The 21489-nt window shown below is 41.5% G+C and overlaps 2 protein-coding genes across 4 annotated transcripts in view; one reads left to right on the forward strand and one right to left on the reverse strand.

Annotated features, from left to right (window-relative positions):
• mllt3 (MLLT3 super elongation complex subunit) overlaps positions 1–8214 on the reverse strand; it is a 45534-nt gene extending 37320 nt beyond the window's left edge. For both annotated transcript variants that reach the window (XM_072376590.1, XM_072376589.1), the window contains exons 1-2: positions 8101–8214; positions 7135–7315 (exon numbers count right to left, since the gene is read on the reverse strand). In XM_072376590.1, coding sequence (XP_072232691.1) covers positions 7135–7315; positions 8101–8112 — 193 coding nt within the window. In that variant the 5' untranslated portion in view covers positions 8113–8214. The remainder of the gene's footprint in view (positions 1–7134; positions 7316–8100) is intronic.
• A 2153-nt stretch (positions 8215–10367) lies between these two features.
• The window catches only part of focad (focadhesin), a 70579-nt gene continuing 59457 nt past the window's right edge, over positions 10368–21489 (forward strand). For both annotated transcript variants that reach the window (XM_072375910.1, XM_072375911.1), the window contains exons 1-4: positions 10368–10454; positions 14013–14084; positions 14405–14479; positions 14647–14801. In XM_072375910.1, the coding sequence (XP_072232011.1) occupies positions 14028–14084; positions 14405–14479; positions 14647–14801 (287 nt within the window). In that variant the 5' untranslated portion in view covers positions 10368–10454; positions 14013–14027. The remainder of the gene's footprint in view (positions 10455–14012; positions 14085–14404; positions 14480–14646; positions 14802–21489) is intronic.

Raw genomic sequence — 21489 nt, forward strand, 5'->3', positions numbered from 1 at the left:
CTTTGTCATTATTCATTTAACAAAAAAAAAAAGAAAAAAAAAGCCTTGATTTCAGAAGCAGTGAGTGAAAAACTAAGTATGCCCTTTGAGTCAACGGCTTGTAGATCCACCTTTAGCCGATAGAACTGGAAGTGGCTGATTTCTCTCTGACGTTATCAGTCTCTCTCTTTTAGGAAACGTGCTCCAAGCTTCTCTCCAGCGCTGCTTCAGCTCATTGAGGTTTGCAGCTTTGGTTTCTGCACAGCTCTCTTAAGGTCCCACCACAGCATTTCAGTCAGGCTGAGGTCTGGCCTCTGACTGGACCATTGCAACACCTTGATTCTGTTCTTTTTCCCCACATTCTGCTGTAGATCTGCTGCTGTGTTTGGGATCTTTGTCCTGTTGATGAGCCAGTTTCAGCCCAGCTTTAGCTGTGGGACAGATGGCCTCTAGAATACTTTGGTATCCAGAGGAGTTCATGGTGGACTCAATGACTGCAAGGTGTCCAGGTCCTGTGGCTGCAGAACAAGCCCAGATCATCAGCCCTCCACCACTGTGCTTGACAGCTGGTATGAGGTGTTTGTGCTGATATGCTGTGTTTGGTTTCCTCCAAACGTGCTGCTGTGCATTAGGACCAAACATCTCCACTTTGCTCTGGTCTGTCCAAAGGACATTGTTCCAGAAGTCTTGTGCTTTGTTTAGATGCAGCTTTGCAAACCTAAGCTGTGCTGCCATGTTCTTTTTAGAGAGAAGAGGCTTTCTCCTGCAGCCCTTCCAAACAAGCCATCCTTGTTCAGTCTTTTTCTAACTGTGCTGTCATGACCTTTAACCTTTAGCATGCTAACTGAGGCCTGTAGAGTCTGAGATGTAGCTCTTGGGTTTTTTGCAGTTTCTCTGAGCATCGCACCGTCTGACCTTGTGATGAACTTGCTCGAATGTCTACAAATGGGAATCATTCTGTCATGAATGTTTTCTACTTGTGAATAATCTCTCTTCCAGATGAAAGATGGACTCCAATGATGGTGTACTTATTTTTTCTGAGTGTGATTCTGTGAGTCACATTCGTGAAACACGATAGCTGTCCAGAGACAGCTGTACAATGCAGACTTACTCCCTTTCAAACAGGTAAAGCTGTTAGATTTGTCACTACAGGCCTGACCAAGTTTGACAGGAACCACATTGTCAGGGCCATTTAAACCAATGAAATTAAATAGAAGGACTAGTTATATCAAATCTGGTCTGCAGCATCTTCAATAGAGAACTCTCTGGAGTGAAATGATGTTCTGCGAACATGTTGGTGCTGGATATCACAAGGCACCTTCAGAGGTCTCGTCTCTGCAGATAAGGCTAAAAAGTCAGATTTAACGCATCTCCACACAAATATCATCGGTTTAGCTGCCATTTACATCTTTATGCTGCTTAAATTAAATACTACGATATGCACAGCTCTCTTGTCACTTGTGCTGTCCAGGAGTTTTTATATAATAATGTGTAGGGCGCTGTAAAAAGCAGTATTTTATGATAAAAATCAAGACTGAGGATCTTGCTATAGTTTGCCATTGCTCTCTTCATTCAGACAGGCTTCACACTGGAAAAAACACAACCTAATGTACAGGAAAGCATCTTTTATCTCCAGTGAGTTTATCAACCCCTTAGTTCTTAAACAGATCACATTATCAAAGCCACAGCAAAGAGAAAAGGAATGTGCTAAAGCTTCCAGGACATATTTTAGCCTGGGGATCTGTATCTTATGCGTCGGCCAATGCAGTGACTTGACTAATGTAGTATACGCACACAAGCCAGAACTTAAGCCTGTATGGAGTTAAAAGATTGTATGCAAGTGTTTTACAGAGCACAGGAGATGGCTGACATGTTGGCCCAATCATTAAAGAATCAATCTGTGGGTGTGTATATGCTGTCAGGGGCTTGCACTGTCACCAATCTGGCCGACAGAACAGAGGACGCTTTCTTCAAGGAAAGCAGATACTCACCTCAGCTACTGTTGTCTAGTTTGACTTCAGTTTGGGATTTTCAGGGTCTCTCAGGAGGCCCTTTTGAAAAGCCCAGATCGGTGGGGTAACAGGTATAGTTTCAAAAGTTCGATTCAAAAGCAGCAGCAAGGCCATGACTGGCAAGTATGACAAACCACTAGAAAACACAGCTGGACAAGCCTCAGAAGAGAAACCTTTTTCTTCTCGTCTTCAGGATGAAAATATTTCCTGTGAAGGAGGCGTACACATGGGTCACATCTGATGCACAGCTCATGTTGATGACAATGTTTAAACTATGTTAATGTTTCTCTGCTGCCAGGTTTATGAGGCTGCAGGCCAGGGGTCCCGTTCACTGATAATTCCATTGTGAAGCCCCCCTGGCCTTTTACAAAGATGAAAAAAATCTGAAAGTTGGCTTTCTTTTGACAAATTAGAAATGCAGGAAAAGCAACACAACGTTATGTGATTCACAGCAACATTGTTAACAGTGTCTGTTATATATAGCCCCCCACCTCTGTCCAGAAGGGGCAGAGGAAGCATTAGTAATTTGCTGCTGTTGAGGCGCACGTGGACCCTGCTCTCAGTGCATCTTGCTGTCTGGGTGCTGACAGGACTTTAAAGAGCTACGGTAGCGGCTTTGGAACACATCTGTGACCATCACAGGAGGCTGCGGCGCCTTCGGAGCCGTGGGACTGTGTGCTGTGGGATTTCCTCCCAGTGAAGTGAGAGCTTGCAGAAATCAGGAAATGTCATGTTGACTCCTGACAACTTGACAGAGAAATTTACAAACCTGCTGGGGACAATGGGAAGTGCTTCACAGAAACATGGGTGCAAGAACATTTTCCAGTCTGCAATGCTGTTTCAGAAAGCACTCAGACTACCCAGGCAGACAGAACAGCAAGAGAAAAGCAGGACGGCAGAGCTCGTTACCAGCAGAGGGTGTAATCCTGGACATGCTACTGAGAAAAGGAGGCAGGTCATCTGCGTTACCTGCAGCTGACCCTGCATGTGATGTCATCAGCTCAGCTGTTTGCAAACTATAGATCCAACACCTCAGTGTGTTCATGGTGACCACCATCATCAATAACATGGAAGTAAACCAAGTTTGGTGGGTTGAGAAGCTCAACAGAAGCGGTTCATAATTAAACAGTCCCTGATCACAGACAACATCACATCTGTTTTTTCTCTTTTTTTTTTTTCATGGCGACTGAAAGCATCTTAGTCTGTGACAACATAAAAAGAGCCTCAGCTCTTCAGTGTCCACAAATCTTTTCACAGAGCTGTGACATTTCTTTCCCATTACACCACCTTACATCTTCCCACAAGAGTGACAATCCTCTGAAAAAAAAATCACAAACACCTTTGAAGAGATGCCATCTCCAGTGTAGATTAAATGGCAGGCCAGGCTACAAATGAGGTGCTTAAGCAGCATGAGCCGCTGCTGCCTATTGCCAAAATAGCTCCCCCTTCACTGGTTCCAAAGAGCTTCTTTACCTCCATTTGTTCAAACGGCTATGCCATTTGGCTGTCTCCATGGCAACACCTCAACGCCGGCCCGTTAACCGCATGGCAATAATGAAGCGCGGTGGCAGTTTTACTGACTGATTTGTCATTAATCTTAATGTGTGTCTGGCAGCTTCTCCGTGCTGAACAAGAAAACACTCGGTGTGGGTGGAAGTTTCCTTTCACCGTCTCTTATCACTTTCTCAATCTGAATGCTTTCAGCTGCTGCACTTTGTGCTGTAGCTGCTGTGAAATAAATCTGAAAACTGATGATATGTTGAGAAGAAAGAAAAATCTCTGAAGCATGTCAGAAACACGTGACGTGGGAAAGCAGCTTGCTATATGAGCCAACCTGCCCTCAGTGTCTTTACAAGATCACATAAAGCTCAGCCGACAAATCTAAACACTTGCAGGCCTCTCAAATCTGAAAGTGAGAAAAGTGGCTATGTGAGGTTTTGCAGCATTTTTTCAATCTCCACCACAAGGTTTGAAATACGATTACAGCTACCTCTTTTCTTTGAAAATCCTGACAGGCCACTGGGGATCCCTGAGCCACATAAATGCTTTGCCGCTTTCCTCCTGGTTGTAGAATAATGATGCAGGGTTCACACAACTAACCTCCATTTGTCAAACACTGCTGGCAGTTATGCAAAGATAAGATCCAGGTGGACATTTCTGCGCACAAATCATTCAAAATGTGGCAATCTCTGTTTTTAACAGACCAAGGTGAAGTAGGAAGAAGTGAAAATAATGTTCTAGTCCATCTAGCACAAGATGGCCCCTTGCTCCCACAGTCCCCCTCCTCATGATAAATTTCCAGCTTCCAAGGCTACCCACTGTGCAACCAATCAAAAATACTCTAATGCTTCACAAACGTTGCCGCTGTCCATAAAAGCTAAAAACATTATCTGAACACTTCAAAGTGAGCACACACAGCAGATCTTAAAACTAAATGTGAGCAGTCAATTGCCTTCAACAGGTTTACTTTACGCTCACGGTCTGTTTAACTGCTTCCTATTTTATCTCAGAGCTGATGGCGAGTCAGCAGCAAGTGAGTAAAAAGCCTTTTAAAGTATGTGCGAGCTTCATCACCTGTAAAGTAAGCCAAAGCAAACACAGAAAAGTACAAAGACAGAAAGCAAAAACATGCACCTGCAGGAGCATCAGCAGCAGTTCTACCAGCCTTTACTGTCAGATTTGAGCTTTTAGTGTGAACATTTGAGTTGTCAGCTCCTGTAAGAGCTCTTCCACGGTTCACTGCTTCCTGTTTCATGTAGCGGTCATGTGAAAAGCTTTCACCTGAACAAAAACATTGTGAGCATTTTGATAAGTGATCAAAACAACAAAAAAAGAACCACAGCAGATACCAAAACAGCAACCAGGTGGCCCATGGGACGGCAGCTGGGCCCAAGCATCAGGAACTCTTTTCTGAGATGTAATAAGATATAGAACAGGTTAACAGCCTTCAGATGGACTGTCAGAGAACTCTGAGCCACACAGGATGTTTTACTGCGAAGGGTTGTGCTCGATCAGTGGTTCTCAATTCCGGTCCTCATGACCCACTGCCCTGCATGTTTTCCATGTTTCCCTCCTCCACCACACCTGATTCAAATGATCAGCTCGTCAAGCTCTGCAGTGGCCTGATGAGGAGCCATTCATTAGAATTCATGCCAGTAAAGTATAAAAGCAAAGTATGAATTACTGAAGAAAAATAACCACATAAACTAATAACAATGGAAAAAAATCATTCTAAAAGCTGACAAACTGTTGGAAAGGCTAAATGTAGCAGTAAGAAAGGCATGGTAGAAACCTCCAAATAATGCACTGGAGCGCTGTTTGTAGCTTAGCAACAACTGAGCTGATGATGTCACATGAAGCATCAGCAGGTAACACAGGCAAACTTTGTCAGCTGTTCAACATCCAGGCTGCAGAGACCTTCCTTCTCAGTAAAGTGTTCATGATAACACCATCTGTTCTTAACAAGGACTGCAATTCCTTCTCCTTTCATGGTACCACTCTTTCTGCAGTCTCCGTCTGCCTGTACAGTCTCAGAGCTGTGTACAGAGGCACTGGAGCCCATAATTATGTTTCTGTGAAACATTTAATACTGCATTGCCAATATTCTCGCTGTGTCCTTGTCAGTGCTCCGAGCTCGTCCATTTTATTTGATCCCACATTCCCAGTGATGATCATAGGCCTTATTCTTTGTCTCTGTTTTGCTTCTCCTTTACACATCTGCTCTTCAACTTATCTGGATCTAGTCAGTCTGACATCTAGGTAACTTTGTCATTGGCATGGTTACACATCCAAACAGATGTTAAAGAGTCAGACTTAGAAAGAGTCTGTTTGACAGCTAAAGCCTGGCTAAAATTAGGCCATGCAGCCTGACAATGATCCCAAACAATGCCCACAAACCTCAATGAACTGAAGCAACTCTGTAAAGAAGAGTGGGCCAAAATTCCTCCCCAGCCATCCGAGGGATTGATAACATCATATAGAATACAATCAGTTCCAGTTATTGCTGGCTCTACATGCTGTTGAATGTGGACTTAGTTTTTCACACGCTGAATTTTGACGTCCTTTTTCTTCAAGAAATAATGACATGGTGCAATATGTTGCATCTTGTTGTTATTCTGAGGCTAGATTAACAAAATTTTAAGACTGATTTTTATTATTTCCCGATATTTAGAATCTTAGAACTGAAAGAGGGTGTGCCTTCTGTTTCACATGACAAAGTATTCGATGTTAGTGGGTATGAATCATGCAAGTGCAGCTAGAAATATAATCAGTACATCAATACCATTATTCTACCCAACGTGGCTTTTACACAAGACTCCAAGCAGTGTTTGTGCAGCGTGTAAAGTGTAAAGTGACTGTCATAAAAAAGGAAAAACAAGTGAACGGGGCCTCACGTCATGTACACTATCTCTGTGTCTCAGTTGCTTGAAAGGTCGACAGCTGTGAATGATCAAAGCTCCACCGGTTTCACATTTTTTTCCTTTATTATGTGGTCCCCTTTTTTCAGACTGTAGGTAAAGTTTTGGATCATGTTGATCGAACAGGAGACAGCGAACCAAACATTATTTCCCACTTTTGAAACATTTTGTGGACAACTTTCAATCAGAAGACTTTGGCTTTCCCCATTCTGTGCTATTTGTATTTTAAACTCGTACAAAAGTCTAATATAAAGAGCCCAGAGCTGTTCATAACCAAATACAGTTGATGATACATCTGCTTTACACCAACTCATGCAGCTCTTTCACCCCACATCTGCAAATTCTCCAGATAAATTCTGTTCTACTTCTGCTCAGCAAACCAGCCCATATTTATAATGTCATGTATAACCAACAAACATCAATGCTGTAACTTAGGTTCTGCTTCATAATTTCACATAACTGCTTTTCTCTATAGGGGAGGAACGCTCGTGCAGCAGGACATTAAACGCAACAATAACTATGCTTTTCTTCGCAAATTGCGTTTGAGTAACCTGCTTAAAACAACAAAAGCGAAACTTTCTGCCATCCTCAAAAGATGTTTGACGACATGAGCAGCGTGCAGGACTCGCACCCCACCAACATGTCTGCAGGCCTGACCCTCCTCACCCATTCCCTGCCCGAACAAAACCGTGCCTGAGACAGCGGGAATTCCAATGGCTCTTTACCTCGTTTTGGTTTCGGGAAGCTTTCGTGCAGATGAAAGACAACTTTCTCCACAAAGTGCTGGATGTTGCTGTGCTCTGGTCCTCGGACAAAAACCATCCAGTCGTGCGTGAAGCCTTCCGCGGTGGGTTTCTTTCTAACCTGGGCACGATGTCCGAGTTCTAGTTTCACCTGAACAGCGCCCTGAGGGACAAGACCATCCCGAGTTACTTCTTACATTAAAACTAGTTAGTAATAATAACAATAATAGGAAAAAGTCTAAGACATATTTCTAATGAAAGACTTTCAACATCTTAACAGCACAGCGGCGACCCATCTCTGGCTTTGATGCGCTACGTTAACCTCTATAATATCCCATTATTTCCCGTCTTCTACAAGGAGAATTTTGTCCCGACATACATGCAAACATCGGAATGTTAAATGCAACATTTCAATTTCAAACACCTGGAAAAAAAAGCATGTTAGCGTTTCTAAATACTGGTGAAAGCCTTCAAGTACACGGTGAAGCGAGTCCATGCGTCGCGTGCGTCTGCGCACATTTTCTGACTTACGTTTTATCTGTAAGTTACAATGTTCTGCTTTCCCAACAAAAAAGAAATACCACGGTTAAATGACAATGATTACAAGATAAAGAAAGTTGACATTTTCCAAACGGTCGTCATGTCATATATTGCGGCCGAATCCAATGATGGTGTATTCCCATTATTACCGAAAATAGCCTTACAACACTCAGTGAACAAAGCGGTGTTTTGCTGTAACGTCTGAATCTCTAAAGTCCGAGGGTTTTTGGGTGGAATCTTGTCTTCGGATGCTAAGAGGCACTTACGGACTCTAGCTAACCGAGCAGCTTGAAAATCCTCGTAACGGAGTAAAACCACCAACCCTTCGGTGTGACTAAACAGCAAAATGAACGAAAGCAAAATCCGCTTAAACGGACTGATTAGCAAACCCTCCGACTGCTTACTCACCGAGTTGGCCATCCTTGAGGCCCCGCGGTACTGTTATTTCATGGAGAATTAGTTTTAAATGAGATTAAAGGTGAGTACAGTTTGCCTATGACGGCGGACATGGTCTCTCCTGGGCTGAAGTCACACTGAAGACTTTCAAAGGCTCGCCGGCTGTCAATTCCCCACAACATCCCGACCAACTTCCTACTGGTACTTTGAAAATAAAACCGATGTGGTACCATGACCCCTGGACTCTACCTGCAGTACCCAATCTAACATAATACTTACATATACATACATACATATACATATATATATATATATATATATATATATATATATATATATATATTTATATATATTTTATTTAATTTTCTATGTGCCCACTTACTTTTACAGAACGTTTCTTCAGAACTGTAGCCTATGTTTTTTCAGTGATCTATAAATATTTGTGTTGTACAGTTTGGTCTCAAACTTTGGAAAAGGAAAAGGAGCACAAGCTGCTTCTCCACTTTAACACTATCTCTGTGTGGAAGTCCATCAATCTGTCTTACTTGTATGAGAATATCAGGTTTTCCACATACCTGATCCAAAACAACAACAAAAAAAGAAAAAAATCATTTATGCATTCAACAACAATTTATTTTCAATAAACAGTTGAGCTGTGAAGAATTTCTCTCCCCACAAACATTAATAGCTCAATGCCACCTTGCCTACACCACCAGGCATACACATATGGCAATGAAATACTTGCTACAGGTTATTCATTTAAAAGCTCTCATTTTCCCACTTTTCTTGAACTATTGATCAGTAGAAGTGAAGAATGTGTGTTCCCTCACAGATATCTTTGTACCTGTGGTTCCTAACGCTGAATTATCAAGGGCACCAGGGTTTGTGAATACCTGAGAAGGTCTCTAACATTACAACAGCAAAATAACCCCACAACATTTAACTTGTGTAGGGTCTGTGTGAACATTGACTGACGTTGTAGCGGTCAGAAACAACTATGCTCGGACAGCTGATTTATGGATCAGTAAGCTACTCAAAGCTCTCAGGCTTAATTCCGGAATGAACAAAGTTGTTCAATTTGAGCCACTAATTTAAATGCACAGGTGATTTTTTTCTCAAAGTGCTGTCTGTTTTCCATTTCTGGCTGTGACAGTAATGGCTTACGTGTTTGATTAAGTTGTTGCTCCCTGAACTTAGTTCAACTACTCCCTATATACAGGAAAATTCATTTTAATGTCCAGTCTTTTATTTTGAGAGTGGAATCCTCTTATTTCCGTTACCTTTCTTGCTCGATTCAACAACCTTGATGCATGTGAGTGATAAGGCGCACGCGCAGCGTGGTGTACCCACAAGGGCTGCAGACAGAGCACGAGATGCAATCAGCCAATAAAAGAAGAGCAGATACGCTAGGCTCCTATCAGGTGGCCGCAACGTATCTGTAATTATGTTGCCTTCAAGCCCCCAAGGAAAACCCGCAATTAAGCGATATTTGAACAGTTTACACGTGACTCTGAGGGACGTTTAATAGTTTAAATCGCTATTTTGACATTAAAAGTATCCATCACAATTGACAATCAAATCTACAATCAACATTTACGCTCAAATTAATGAGTGTAAGTTTTAGATTACAGTCTAGACCATAATATTGGAGAAACAGTATCAATCAAATGAAAATTATCATTGATTTTTTTGAGAGGGAGCAAATCTCATGGTCTACGTATGTATGTCTTTGAATTTCATAATACCGAGTTACTGTTATGTGGTGATCTGTTAATAAATTATTTATTTTTTCTAATATTTTCAAAAGCACAATCAATGTTTTTCAAAATATAATTAAAATGTAATTCCACTATTCTCCAGTATCTATGTCTCTCTGTTGAAACGGAGACAGATTTAATTTAATTACAACAACAACGACAAAAACAACAACATAATAATGATGATAATAATAATAATAATGATAACTTTAATAACGATAATAATGATAATGATAATAATAATAATAATAATAATAATAATAATAATAATAATAATAAAGAAGAAGAAGAATGATTATGATTGTCATTATAATGATAATAATTCACTTTAAATTACTTTTCCATATCCCACTGTCCTCGTACCTCACCTAATCTAGTAGGAAAGTATTAACTCGGTCCAATTTAAAAGCTGGTGTAGACATCTGTCTATGACTGTTAATGTGTTATTGCACAATAATTGTGTTCTTTTTTACATTTAAATTGTTAAAATGATATTGTCGTCGCGAAGATGCTGGGTAATGTGTTCAGTTGATTTCTGACAATTTTGACCCTCGGTACTCTCCGTACTATCATGTGGGTTTACGGTATGCTGAAGGCTGAATGACGGAGGTAAAGTTTGCCAGCATCATCAATAAGTTGTGTTTTATTTAAACCGAGATGCTTATATGTTAGTCAGACAGCTTCAGCAGGATCTAGACTTCAATCTACCTTAATTATAAGGATTAGCACACGGTGATAACTCCGGTAAAGATACCTGGCCAGATCTGCTCACCGCTAACTTGACGGCGGCTAATTTAACAACTATCATTCATGTAATCAAAATAAGGGAATACGTTTGGATGAAGTTAACCAAATGTATTTGCTTGCGCTCTTTTTAGGTTCTTTAGTAAGTGGGAAACAAAGTCAGCACCAGGACCACGACTAGCTTGATAGAAGAGCCCACAAACAAATCTGTCAACTTTATCTTCAGTTATTTAGTATCAAAATGCAGGTTTGCACAAAACGCTGTAGAAAAGAGTTTTTAAGTAAGAAGAAAGCATTCTATAAATCGGCCCAGTCATAGTCTAGAAATATCCCTTGTTAAAGTTTTAATGATATATGACTATAGGCAGTAGCGCATCGGCAGCCTCCTGAAGGTCTGAGGTGGTTCTAATTCTGAGGAAGCTTTCAGGAGGGGTGCCATATAGATTAGATATAAAAGTTCTGACAGTGACTGTAGTAATACTTGGCTCAACCTAGCAGCATCAAATTGTTAATGTTTCTAACAATAATGCAACTGATTTTATTAGATAGACCTAAAATTAGCATGTCCTGCTAAATCTTCTGAAGGGTCCTGGAGCATAACTTTGTTATGGGGCCTCTGCAGCATCTTCCTTTGCTGTCTGGTGGAGGGTGGGCAGTGTTCCTCTGTGGTTTAGAACGTAACTACTGGGAAAGAATTTGCCAATTAGGTTTGCTTTGTTTAGATGCATTGCTTTGTTGTGTGACTGACCATAGTTACTTCTTTGCTTGTCCAGCCTGAGAGGAATTACCATGCTATATAGCGAAAATAGTGCCTTTGTCTGACCGTAGGTTGCATCAGCTTCATCGAGTGGTGATGAGCATGTTTGACTACTTCAACACAAATGATGAGGAGCCACCATTGGGGGATAATAAGAGATAATATTGTGGATAAAGACAGTTCCTATCATGATAATGATCCTTGCAGATGATGGAGGAAGGTTAGGTAAAAAAACAAGTGGGGCAAATTCCAAATTGTAAAAAAATAATGTACAAGTTTTTCAAATGATTTGTGGTGTTATCAGTTACTATATTGATACAAAATCAATAATACAGTGCAATGATTTTTTTCATTTGATAAACTGCGATCTCACGTGTGTGTTCACAGCTGAATGCATGGTTCCCATAGCAGTTCAACCAGTTTAATTCATAATGTATTCCCTCAGCTGAGAATCATTTCTGATTTTTAAGTTCAAGTAAAAATATAGTAGCCTTTTAGTTAATGTTAAGATAACCAACTATTTAATAGATGAAAGGAAGTAATTATTGACTGTCTGTCAGATATTTGACAGTCCAGATTTTATTCTACATCAATCAAGTGCTTTCAGTGTAGTTAAAATGTGATTTTATGTCGGGCATCAGCCTTGATTCTGTTGACAACGTTAAAGTGTTTTGGGCTAATTTTGCTCTCTGTGATGTTATCAGGAAACTAATCTGTCAAAGTGTGGAGCTTTTTACTGACAGTTTACAGTAATCTTACACCCTGAACTTAACACATCACCATGGTGATCTAACGTTTTTTTTGCATGACAGTCACAACTCAGAATTTGGGCTCAGTGTTATGTTTTTAAGCACACTTAAATCTTCCTGGGAAGGTGTTGCATTGCTGGATTTTATGTGAAAGTTTGCTGAGTCAGACTCATGAACTGAAGCTTTGACACGGAGCAGACAGAGCAGTTAGTTGAACAGTTATTTGCTAGTGGAAACACACCAACAGCTCAAAGGTTGCTGCTCCAAAAAGTCTTGCACAGAATAAAATTCGAGGAAAATGGAGGCACAGAGAGTCTCAGACTTCTTGGTTGTACGCCACTACTGAGGGGGCTTACTTTTCTATTAATCTGTACAATTTTCTTGTAAAATGAATCTGCTCACTTTGCCAATAGAGATCGCAGTCTTCTGGCTGCACTGCACTTCTGTGGGCACAGACTCTCTGCCACAGCTATGAAAGGGTGTTTGCATCTGAAAAAGCCATTAAAAAATCCAGTGTGTCTAGTGTTTGCAGTTTGCAAGCAGCGAGTGTCCCACTGTAAAGCCTCAGTGGTGGTATTTCTAAAGCACTTGTTGGCTCAACACTACTCATGCATTGTCCTCACTTGTATTGCTAATGCAGACCTTGCAGTACAAGCCAGCCTATATTGTTTGGTTGTAAAGTAAATATGCTGTAGAAGCTGCTGGAACTGTTTGGTGTATAAACTTGTGAAGGTTTAGCTGACCACTGACAGTATTTGATGTAGTAAAAAAACAGATACTTCTTACTTGTACTCGTTATCTAAATCATTAGTTATTTAGATGATTTATTTTGTACATTGTAAAATATTTTTATGAGAAGTTACCGCATTTTAATGCTTAAGAATGATAGATATACACAGAGAGGCATGTGTATACTCAACATATTTAATATAAGGCGTCTACAAGCTGCAGTAAATGAGCGCTGATGCAGTTTAGAGTCAGTCTGAAGTACACCTGTGTGTTAGGAGGTGATGATGACTTACCTGTTTATGTGGCCATGAAGCTGAGTGGCAGTGGAGCCAGTGAGAAAACTACAGGAGCAACGTGGTGGACAGCATAGCACAGCAGGCTGGCTAATCAGTTAGATAACAGCTGAGCGGTTGGGTTGGGTATCTGTGTTTGGGGAGGGGGTGGCAGGGGTGAGGCTTAGTCAAAGCTCATCTTCCTTGTGTCTGTAGAATTGTTGAATAGTATTGTTAAATAAACCAGTACATGGAACTAAAAGCGAATCACATTGGGGGAATAGTATATTCTGATATGTAATTATAAAGTGTAAAAAAAAAAAAAAAGCAAAATAAAAGCCAAAGTAAACAAAACTAATACATTTTTGTTTCTTTTTTTCTTAATTCTGCCCAGAACAGTTGAGAACAAATCATTTGAGCACTTCTAGCCCTTAAGGCTCCAGCCAGCCTGTGGTCACCACCATCATTATAGCATATACTCAGGACTACTGACACAGCCCACTCTTCTCCTTAGAAACCTGCAAGTGGGAGTGAGGAGCTGTTCTTTTAACTTCTAAATAATAAATGCAAAATTATGTCATTGCTGCAGGCCAATGATTTGATAACACAAGCTGGAATCAGCTTTCATGGGGCCAGTCCTTGAATGTCTCCAAGCAGTGCCACTCCCTGGAATGTTCAGTCCATTAGTGCCATTAAGCCACAGGTGGCTGCATCACTGAGCTTTTGTTTCAAGGGTTGTCTTCACAACCACTGATATGTGATATTTCTTAGTCAATCATCAAGCTTGGCCATTTTTCTTTCTTACATTGCAGGGAAATTGTAGAATTTTTTGAAGAGAACAAACAATCATTTTAACACTTCATTGTCATTTAGTGTTATTGTCTTTTTTTTTAATGGAGACTCAATCTGCTTTCAGGCATGAGCTGCAGACATGACAGAGAATTTGAAGACACGGTTTGATTTCTCTAGCCTTATCATACAAGCCCAGGTGAGCTGCTGACTCTAATCCGAGTGCTGTGTGTTTTTATTATCCTCAAATGGCACAACATATGTTTCTACAAACAAATGCTCAGATAGGACTGGGTTTCAGAAATCTTATTGGTGCAATATTAGTAATGAACTTATCAATGGACTTAATAGGACTATATTGCTGTGAATTATGGGCCACTGAACAACAACTCTAGAATCCTATGTATCTTAAATTTCATCCAACCACGGCCTATGTGTTCTTTAAACCAGCAAAATGCAAATTGTTTACAGCCCCTTTTGAGCATGTGTCTTCTCCCTAAAACCTGCTTATTTTTCAAGGCGGTGAGAAATCTTGTTGCTGCTGTGCTAAAGGAAAAAGGATCAAATGGGCAAATCCCTCAGTCCTCCAGCCAGGTGAGTTCATTCAAATTTTTTTAACGGCATGCTAATATTGGTGTCTTTACTCATTAAAGAAATCATTGTGCTGAGCAGGATTCCAACACAGCAACAGTTGGGCTTTGGGAATATCTTTGTTGTCTTGTTTGCTATCATGAGTCTTATCGGGGTTATGCTGTATTTAGGGCCCAGCTTTGGAGGCTCTGTGGCAGCAATGCTGCAGTGACTGTGCTATGGTGCGTTCAGCCTGCTGTGATGCTGTGGTGCTGTTGGTGGATCAGGGCCATGCAGACCTTCAGCACATCCTCAACAGTGTTCTCAATATTCTGCCTTCTGCCAGGTACACAACACCCTCTTCAGCTTTTTGCAGACACACAGCACTTTACACTACCTTGACAAAAACTGAACAACTTGGCTTAATATCTGATGGACCTGAAGAAAATTGTAAACTATAATTGATTCTTAGTGTCACTTTCAGCAGGACCCAAAAATTTCTGAGTTTGTCACATCCTAGAAAATAGCATTGTTAACCACCCAGCCAGACATGAATGATTCAACCAATCACCAAAAATTTAGTTCTAAAAATTCATTTAAAAATGAGCAATGTTGTTTGCTCTTAAGACCCTGGAAGCTTGTCCACTGAAGAAGCTGAGATGTGACTGATTTCAGACCAGGTCAAATGAAACGCACTATAGAAGAATAGAAGAAGATTAGGAAAATACTTTATTCATCCCCCAATAGGGTAAATTCAAAATTAGCCAAGTACCGTATTTTCCGCACCATAAGGCTCAACTGATTATAAAGCGCACCCTCAATTATGGGGTCCATTTCTGTACTTAACCCATACATAAGGCGCACCTGATTATAAGGCGCATGCAAAAACATGGTCCGACGGTAATGATGACACGGTTCAGTCGCTAAGTACGAGCTCGATACAATCTTCGCCCCATTCAGAGGGAATGGCTGGGATCCGCCTAATCCTGGATTCACACCGAACGCAAAGCGAGCGACGGAAGTGGCCAGTTGCCATTAATTTCCAATGTACGAGAGCGAAGAGGCGCGTCAAAAGTGAACGTGGCGGTGAGCAGCGCGAAGGGAGAGTGGTGAGTGATGCGGAGGAGGCTAAATGCCCCGATGAATGCTCGGCGCTCCCCGCGGTAAGCTCAAAATGGCGGTATCCATGACAGATTTTGGAATCTGGTGCACACATAAGGCGCACCGGATTATATGGTGCGAGGCCGATTTTTGTGAAAATTTAAGGCTTTTAGGTGTGCCTTATGGTGCGGAAAATACGGTAGCTCAAAATTTTTTCTTTTTAAAAAAATATTTACAATGATTGTGTATTAAAACAACAACAATAATAATAATAAATTAATACATTTGAGAAAAACATCAAAGTCAGCAGTCACTGTTAAAAAGCCTTATGGCTGTGGGGACAAAGGACCTCCTGAACCTCTCAGTCCTGCAGTGCAGTGAGATGAGCCTCTTACTGCAGCTGCTCCTCTGTCCTGCCAGGATGCTGTGGAGAGGATTTTTATTGTTCTCCAAAACAGAATATAATTTCCTCCTCATCCGTTGCTCCACCACAGCACTGAGAGGGTCTAACCTTCTTATTCACGAGTTTGTCCAGGCGCCTACAGTTTTTGTCTGTAGTGCAACTCCCCCCAGCAGACAACAGCATGGAACAATGCACTCTCAATGATAGTGTTATAAAACATGCACATCATGTCACTGCAGACATTGAAGGACCTGAGCCATCTCAGGAAGAAGAGACGGCTCTGGTCCCTCCTGTACACTGCTTCTATGTTGGCAGACCACTCCAGTTTATTATCCAGTATTTGCAGGTCTGAACAGTCTCTATCTCCCCTCCATCAATGCAGACTGACTGGTATGAAGTTTTACAGGGTATCCGTGGGGTATAAAAAGTCTTAAAACGTCTTAAATCCAATAATTTGAATTTAAGGCCTTAAAATGTCTAAAATGATCTTAAAATTTCAGAAAATGTCTTAAATATGATTTTGAAAGGTCTTAAAAATGTATTAACGTTACTTTTATTCAAAACAAATGCAAAAACTACAGTCTTGCTTTGAATATTTCGATTTTGAGGAAGCTATAACATAACAACAAAACGGAACTAAAATACCTTAAATTGTATTCATTATGGTCTTAAAAAGTCTTAAATTTGACTTGTTTAAACCTGCAGAGACTTCTCCTGAAGTCCACCACCAGCTCTTTGGTCTTGGTAGTGTTCAGGAGCAAACAGTTATTTCTGGTCCAGCCATTGAAAGACTACACAAGGTCCCTGTACTCCTTCTCCTGTCCACCGCGCAGAGATGCCACAACAGCCGTATCATCAGAATACTTCTGTATGTGGCAGGACTCCGAGTAGTACCTGAAGTCCGATGTGTACAGGGTGAAAAGAAGAGGAGCTAAAACAGTACCCTGTGGAGCCCCAGTACTGCATTCCAGTGTTCCAGAAACACAGCTCCCCATCATGGCATACTGTGGTCTGGCAGTCAGATAGTCAATAATTCATGATGTCAGGGAGGGGGCCACACCCATCCCAAGAAGCTGATCTTTCAGTATGGGAGGCCGTATGGTGTTGAAGGCACTGGAGAAGTCAAAGAACATGATTCTCACATATGAACCAGGCACATCCAGATAAGCATATGCCCGATGCAGCATGTACAGAATCGCATCTCCCGCTCCTATGTGTTTCTGGTAGGAAAACTGGAGGGGGTCAAGATCCTGAGTAACCTGGAATCTCATGTGACGAACAAGGATTCTCTCCAAGATCTTCATGATATGAGATGTCAAAGCCACCGGTCCATAGTCATTCAGCTCCACCGGTTGCCCTAATTTGGGCACCTGTATGAGACAAGACTTTTTCCATCTGAAGGCTCATATTGAAGAGCCTCTGAAAGGGGACTGCTTGTTGACCAGCACAGTGGAAGCAATTTAGAGGAAGCAGCTGAAGTGGTGGGGGTGGAGGGAGCAGCAGAAGAGGTGGAAAAAGCCATACTATCAAACCTGTTGTAATATTGGTTAAAAGTATTGGCTCTGTCCACATCACCTTCCACAGACTGAGAGTTCTTCAGTTTGTATCCAGTGATGGTCCTCATGCCTCTCCACACCTCCTTGATGTTATTGTTCTCCAGCTGTATCTTTTTCTTGTACTCCACCTTAGCTTGACGTAGTGTCTTTTTAAGCTCCTGTTGTACACTCCTCCACATTTCTCCATCCCGTTTCTGGAATGCCCACTTTTTGTTCTTTGATGTCACTGGTGATCCGTGGTTTATTATTTGGATAGCACCTTACAGTCCTCACTGTATTCACAGTGTCCCTACAGAAGTTAATGTAGTCATTGATGGTGCTGACCCTCCTGTCCATGTCAATGTCCATTTCTTCTTCCTCCAGCAGTACAGCCCAGTCTGTGACATCAAAGCAGTCTCTCAATGCATCACACACCTCAGGTGACCACTTCCTGAAAGATCTGGTAGTAACAGGAAGTCTTTGTACACAAGGTCTGTATGTGGGTTGTATATAGACCATGCTGTGATCAGATCTACCCAGTGGTGGAAGAGACACTGCCCTGTAAGCCTCCTTCAAGTTAGCATAGAACAGATCTAATGTCCTTTCTCCACATGTTGGACAGTCCACATACTGTACAAAGCCAGTCAGGCAGGAGGATAGTTACATCCCCTGTGATTGCAATGAATGCCTCAGGATGCTGGGTCTGTATCCTAGCAATGACTTCATGGATGGCGTCACACGTCGTTGTAGGTGCTGCCCTCGGTGGAATGTAAACAACTATGCGGACTGTACATGGGAACTCTCTGGGTGCATAGAACGCACGGAAATAAACTGACAGCAGTTCAGTGTCTGGACAGCATACCCTCTCCTTAACGGTCACATTGCAAGGGTTAACCCATTTCTGATTAAAAAAACAGGACAATACCCCCACCTTTCCGCTTACCGCTCATACTCAGGTCACGATCTGCTGAAGCCGTACGGAAGTGTATGTATGTATGTCCACACACGAGTCTGGTGTGTTGTCGTTCAGCCAGGACTCAGACAGACAGATCAAACTGCTCTCCTTATACAGCCGTTGGTTCCACACAAGCACCTCTCGCTCATCACACTTGTTTGGTAGCGAGTTAGCATTTACCATAATCACAGAGGGCAGAAAAGGCTTGTACCTCCACCTCTTGTTGTGCCTCTTTGCCTTTAGTTTTGCTCCAGCTCTCCATCCACGGTACAGGTTTCTTAGCTCAGTCGGAATTGGGTGTTTAATTCTGCGTCCAGTCCTTGACAGAGCCAACAGTTCTTCTCTTATGTACACTGCTCTACTGGCAGCAGTGCATATTGTCAAAAAATAAAAATAAAACGGAATGTAAATAAAAAGCAGATCACTAAAAATGTTTAGATTAAAACTAAAATTACATATAATTATATTAACGACAAACTAAATTCAGAGCTACACAGACTTGCTGCCGATAAGGCCAGCACATAGCAATATCCATAGAGTACACAGATCAGAGTTTGTTTTAACCAAACCAAACTGCTTTGATGTCAAATACAGACTCTAGGTAAAAATATTCCTTTAACCATCCAGCTGTGGATTTAAACAACATAGTTAAACTTACTTTGTTATTGCAGGTATGTCCTGCCAATGATTAAGCTGAGATGTTAGAACACCAACAAGCACATTTTGACTGTCACAGTTGTGTATTGTTGTAACTGATAGAATCTGTTTATTCCCAGCTGTGTCTTGTAGAAGTTTGTAAAGCTATCAGGTTAAAAAAAACACAGGCAGGTGTTGGTGATAATCCTCATCTCTGTGTCATTGTGACTCTTTGCGAAACCAATCAACCTTGTGTCTGCTGGCCATAGTTACTCCAGTGGCTTCAGTTCTCAGTTACACAGAGCACATATGGTCGTCTAACTACCTCAGTATGAGAACTTGACCCCTCAGTCCACAGAGCATAAATCAGATTCTCTGAGCAGATATGTTGCCAAAATGTGCCGTGGTACTGCATTTCAGCTTTACTCAAAACAAAATAATTAAGCTTATGTTCACCTGCAATTTCATTTGACTGACTCCAGGAAAGATGTCAGACTGAATAGTCCGAATAATCCTTCAATATGGGCAACTGTACTTTTCACTTCTCATCGAAAAGGCTTCTTAAGTTCTAAACTAGATGTTTGGGAGTGTCAGTTTATAAGCAGAAACGGTCGTTACAGTCACATGTGTAATTGAACCCTCTGACCAATGTGCATGCCGTTTAAGTCATTCTCGCCTATAAATTGTCTTCCTGCCTGAAAGGGTGAGTTTTGGTCACAGCATCCAAGGTGTGAATGGAGACAATGCTGCATTGTAGGTGCTGGGAAGGTGATACCTGAGACCACCTCCTCTACTCAAAGATGTCCTTTCCAGTTTAATATAGATGGCTTCCTTTACTTCTCTATCAAACCATATGTCTTCTTTGTCCAGAATGAAGAGCCGGCTCTTATATGTTGTGCCATGCACTTGTGGAGCTGTTTTTGGGTCTCTCCTATATGGAGGTCCGCACACTCTTCACTGCTCTGCATACACAACACCACTCCGTTTGTGTTTGGGTGTTTTGTCCTTTGGGTGAACCAGTCTCTGTCTCAGGGTGTTCTTGGGTTTGAAGTGCACTGAAATGTCATGTTCGGAGAAGATCCTTTTGAGACTCCTGCCACGTATGCAATTACAATATGTTTGTGCCTGTTCTTCTTAGCTTCCCTAACAGTGTTGTTATGTTCAGATGTCTTTGCTGATCAGTGTTAAGACTTCCATCCTCTTCAATGTGTACGGCACAGCCCAAAAAGGCAGTTTGTGGTCTTTTGCATCCTCCCTTGTGAACTTGATGTTGCTGTCCACCAAGTTGATGTACTTGAACTTGAACATGTACATGAAAGTCTCCATTTCTTGAGTTCTTGACCAATGTGTCATATATCTGAACCAGTGGCTTGGTGCTGTTCTTTTGTATGAGCTCAGTGCTTTGCTTTCCACTTTCTTCGTAAAATGTTAGCCACAATGGGGGACACTAGAGCTCCCATGGCACAGCCATGCTTCTGTCTGAAGAAACGGTCATTGTACTTGAAGTAGGTAGTGGAGAGGCGAAGGTTCATCAGGATACAGATCTTGTAAGGAGTGAAGTTGTATCATTCAGTGAGTCATCTTGCTACAGCCATTTCCTAATAGTCTCCACTGCTGCTGAAATCAGTATACTAGTAAAAAGTGAGGTCACGTCAAAGTACACAGTGATTTCACTTGGAGACAGTTTCAGATGTTGGATCTTCTTTCACAAAATCTGTGGCGTTCTGGATATGATGTAGAGTGTCACAGCCCAGCTCTAAGGCTGCAACAGTGATGGGAGACAGACAAGGGTTTTTCAGTTGTAAGAATAAATTTTATTCTCAAAGTTTAGTAAACTAAAGAAACGTAGAAATCAGTTGTCAATAGTGTATCCATGCATGAGTGTGTGGATGTGTAAGCGATCAAAAACAAGAACAAAACAGCAGCCGCACCCGTAACCTGGTCTAACTAAGTCAATTCAAGAGAGCGGGGCCTGTAACTGGCAGGAGAGGAGCTTTTAAAACACAAGCCCCAGGTGTGGTTCAGTCAGCCTAATGAGCCCTCCGCCTTACTCCCTGCAAAAGGGAAGAAACAACAAAAAAGACAGGGACTAGTGGAGCAGAGGGGTCGTCACACCTAGCAGGGGTACTAATATGGAGGCAAGTTTAGCAATGTCATAGGTGACCCAGTTGATACTGGTGATAATGGGTGTAACTAACTCTTTGTGTATCCTGGGAAGTCCATAGATACACAATGTGGCCTCCCCAGGGTAAAGTACTTTCTTGTGTTAGAAAAAGCAGTCAATAACTTTTTCTAGGTCTTGAAGGTAATCTGTGACTTTCTTTTTATAGTTGTTTGTGGGGTCCCTCTTCAGGGTCTCGTAGGTGGTGTTATCACTCAGCAATGATGTTATTTTTCTGTGGTA

Source organism: Leuresthes tenuis, unplaced genomic scaffold (assembly GCF_036924035.1).
Source record: "Leuresthes tenuis unplaced genomic scaffold, fLeuTen1.0.hap1 SCAF_22, whole genome shotgun sequence".
Classification (NCBI taxonomy): Eukaryota; Metazoa; Chordata; class Actinopteri; order Atheriniformes; family Atherinopsidae; genus Leuresthes; species Leuresthes tenuis.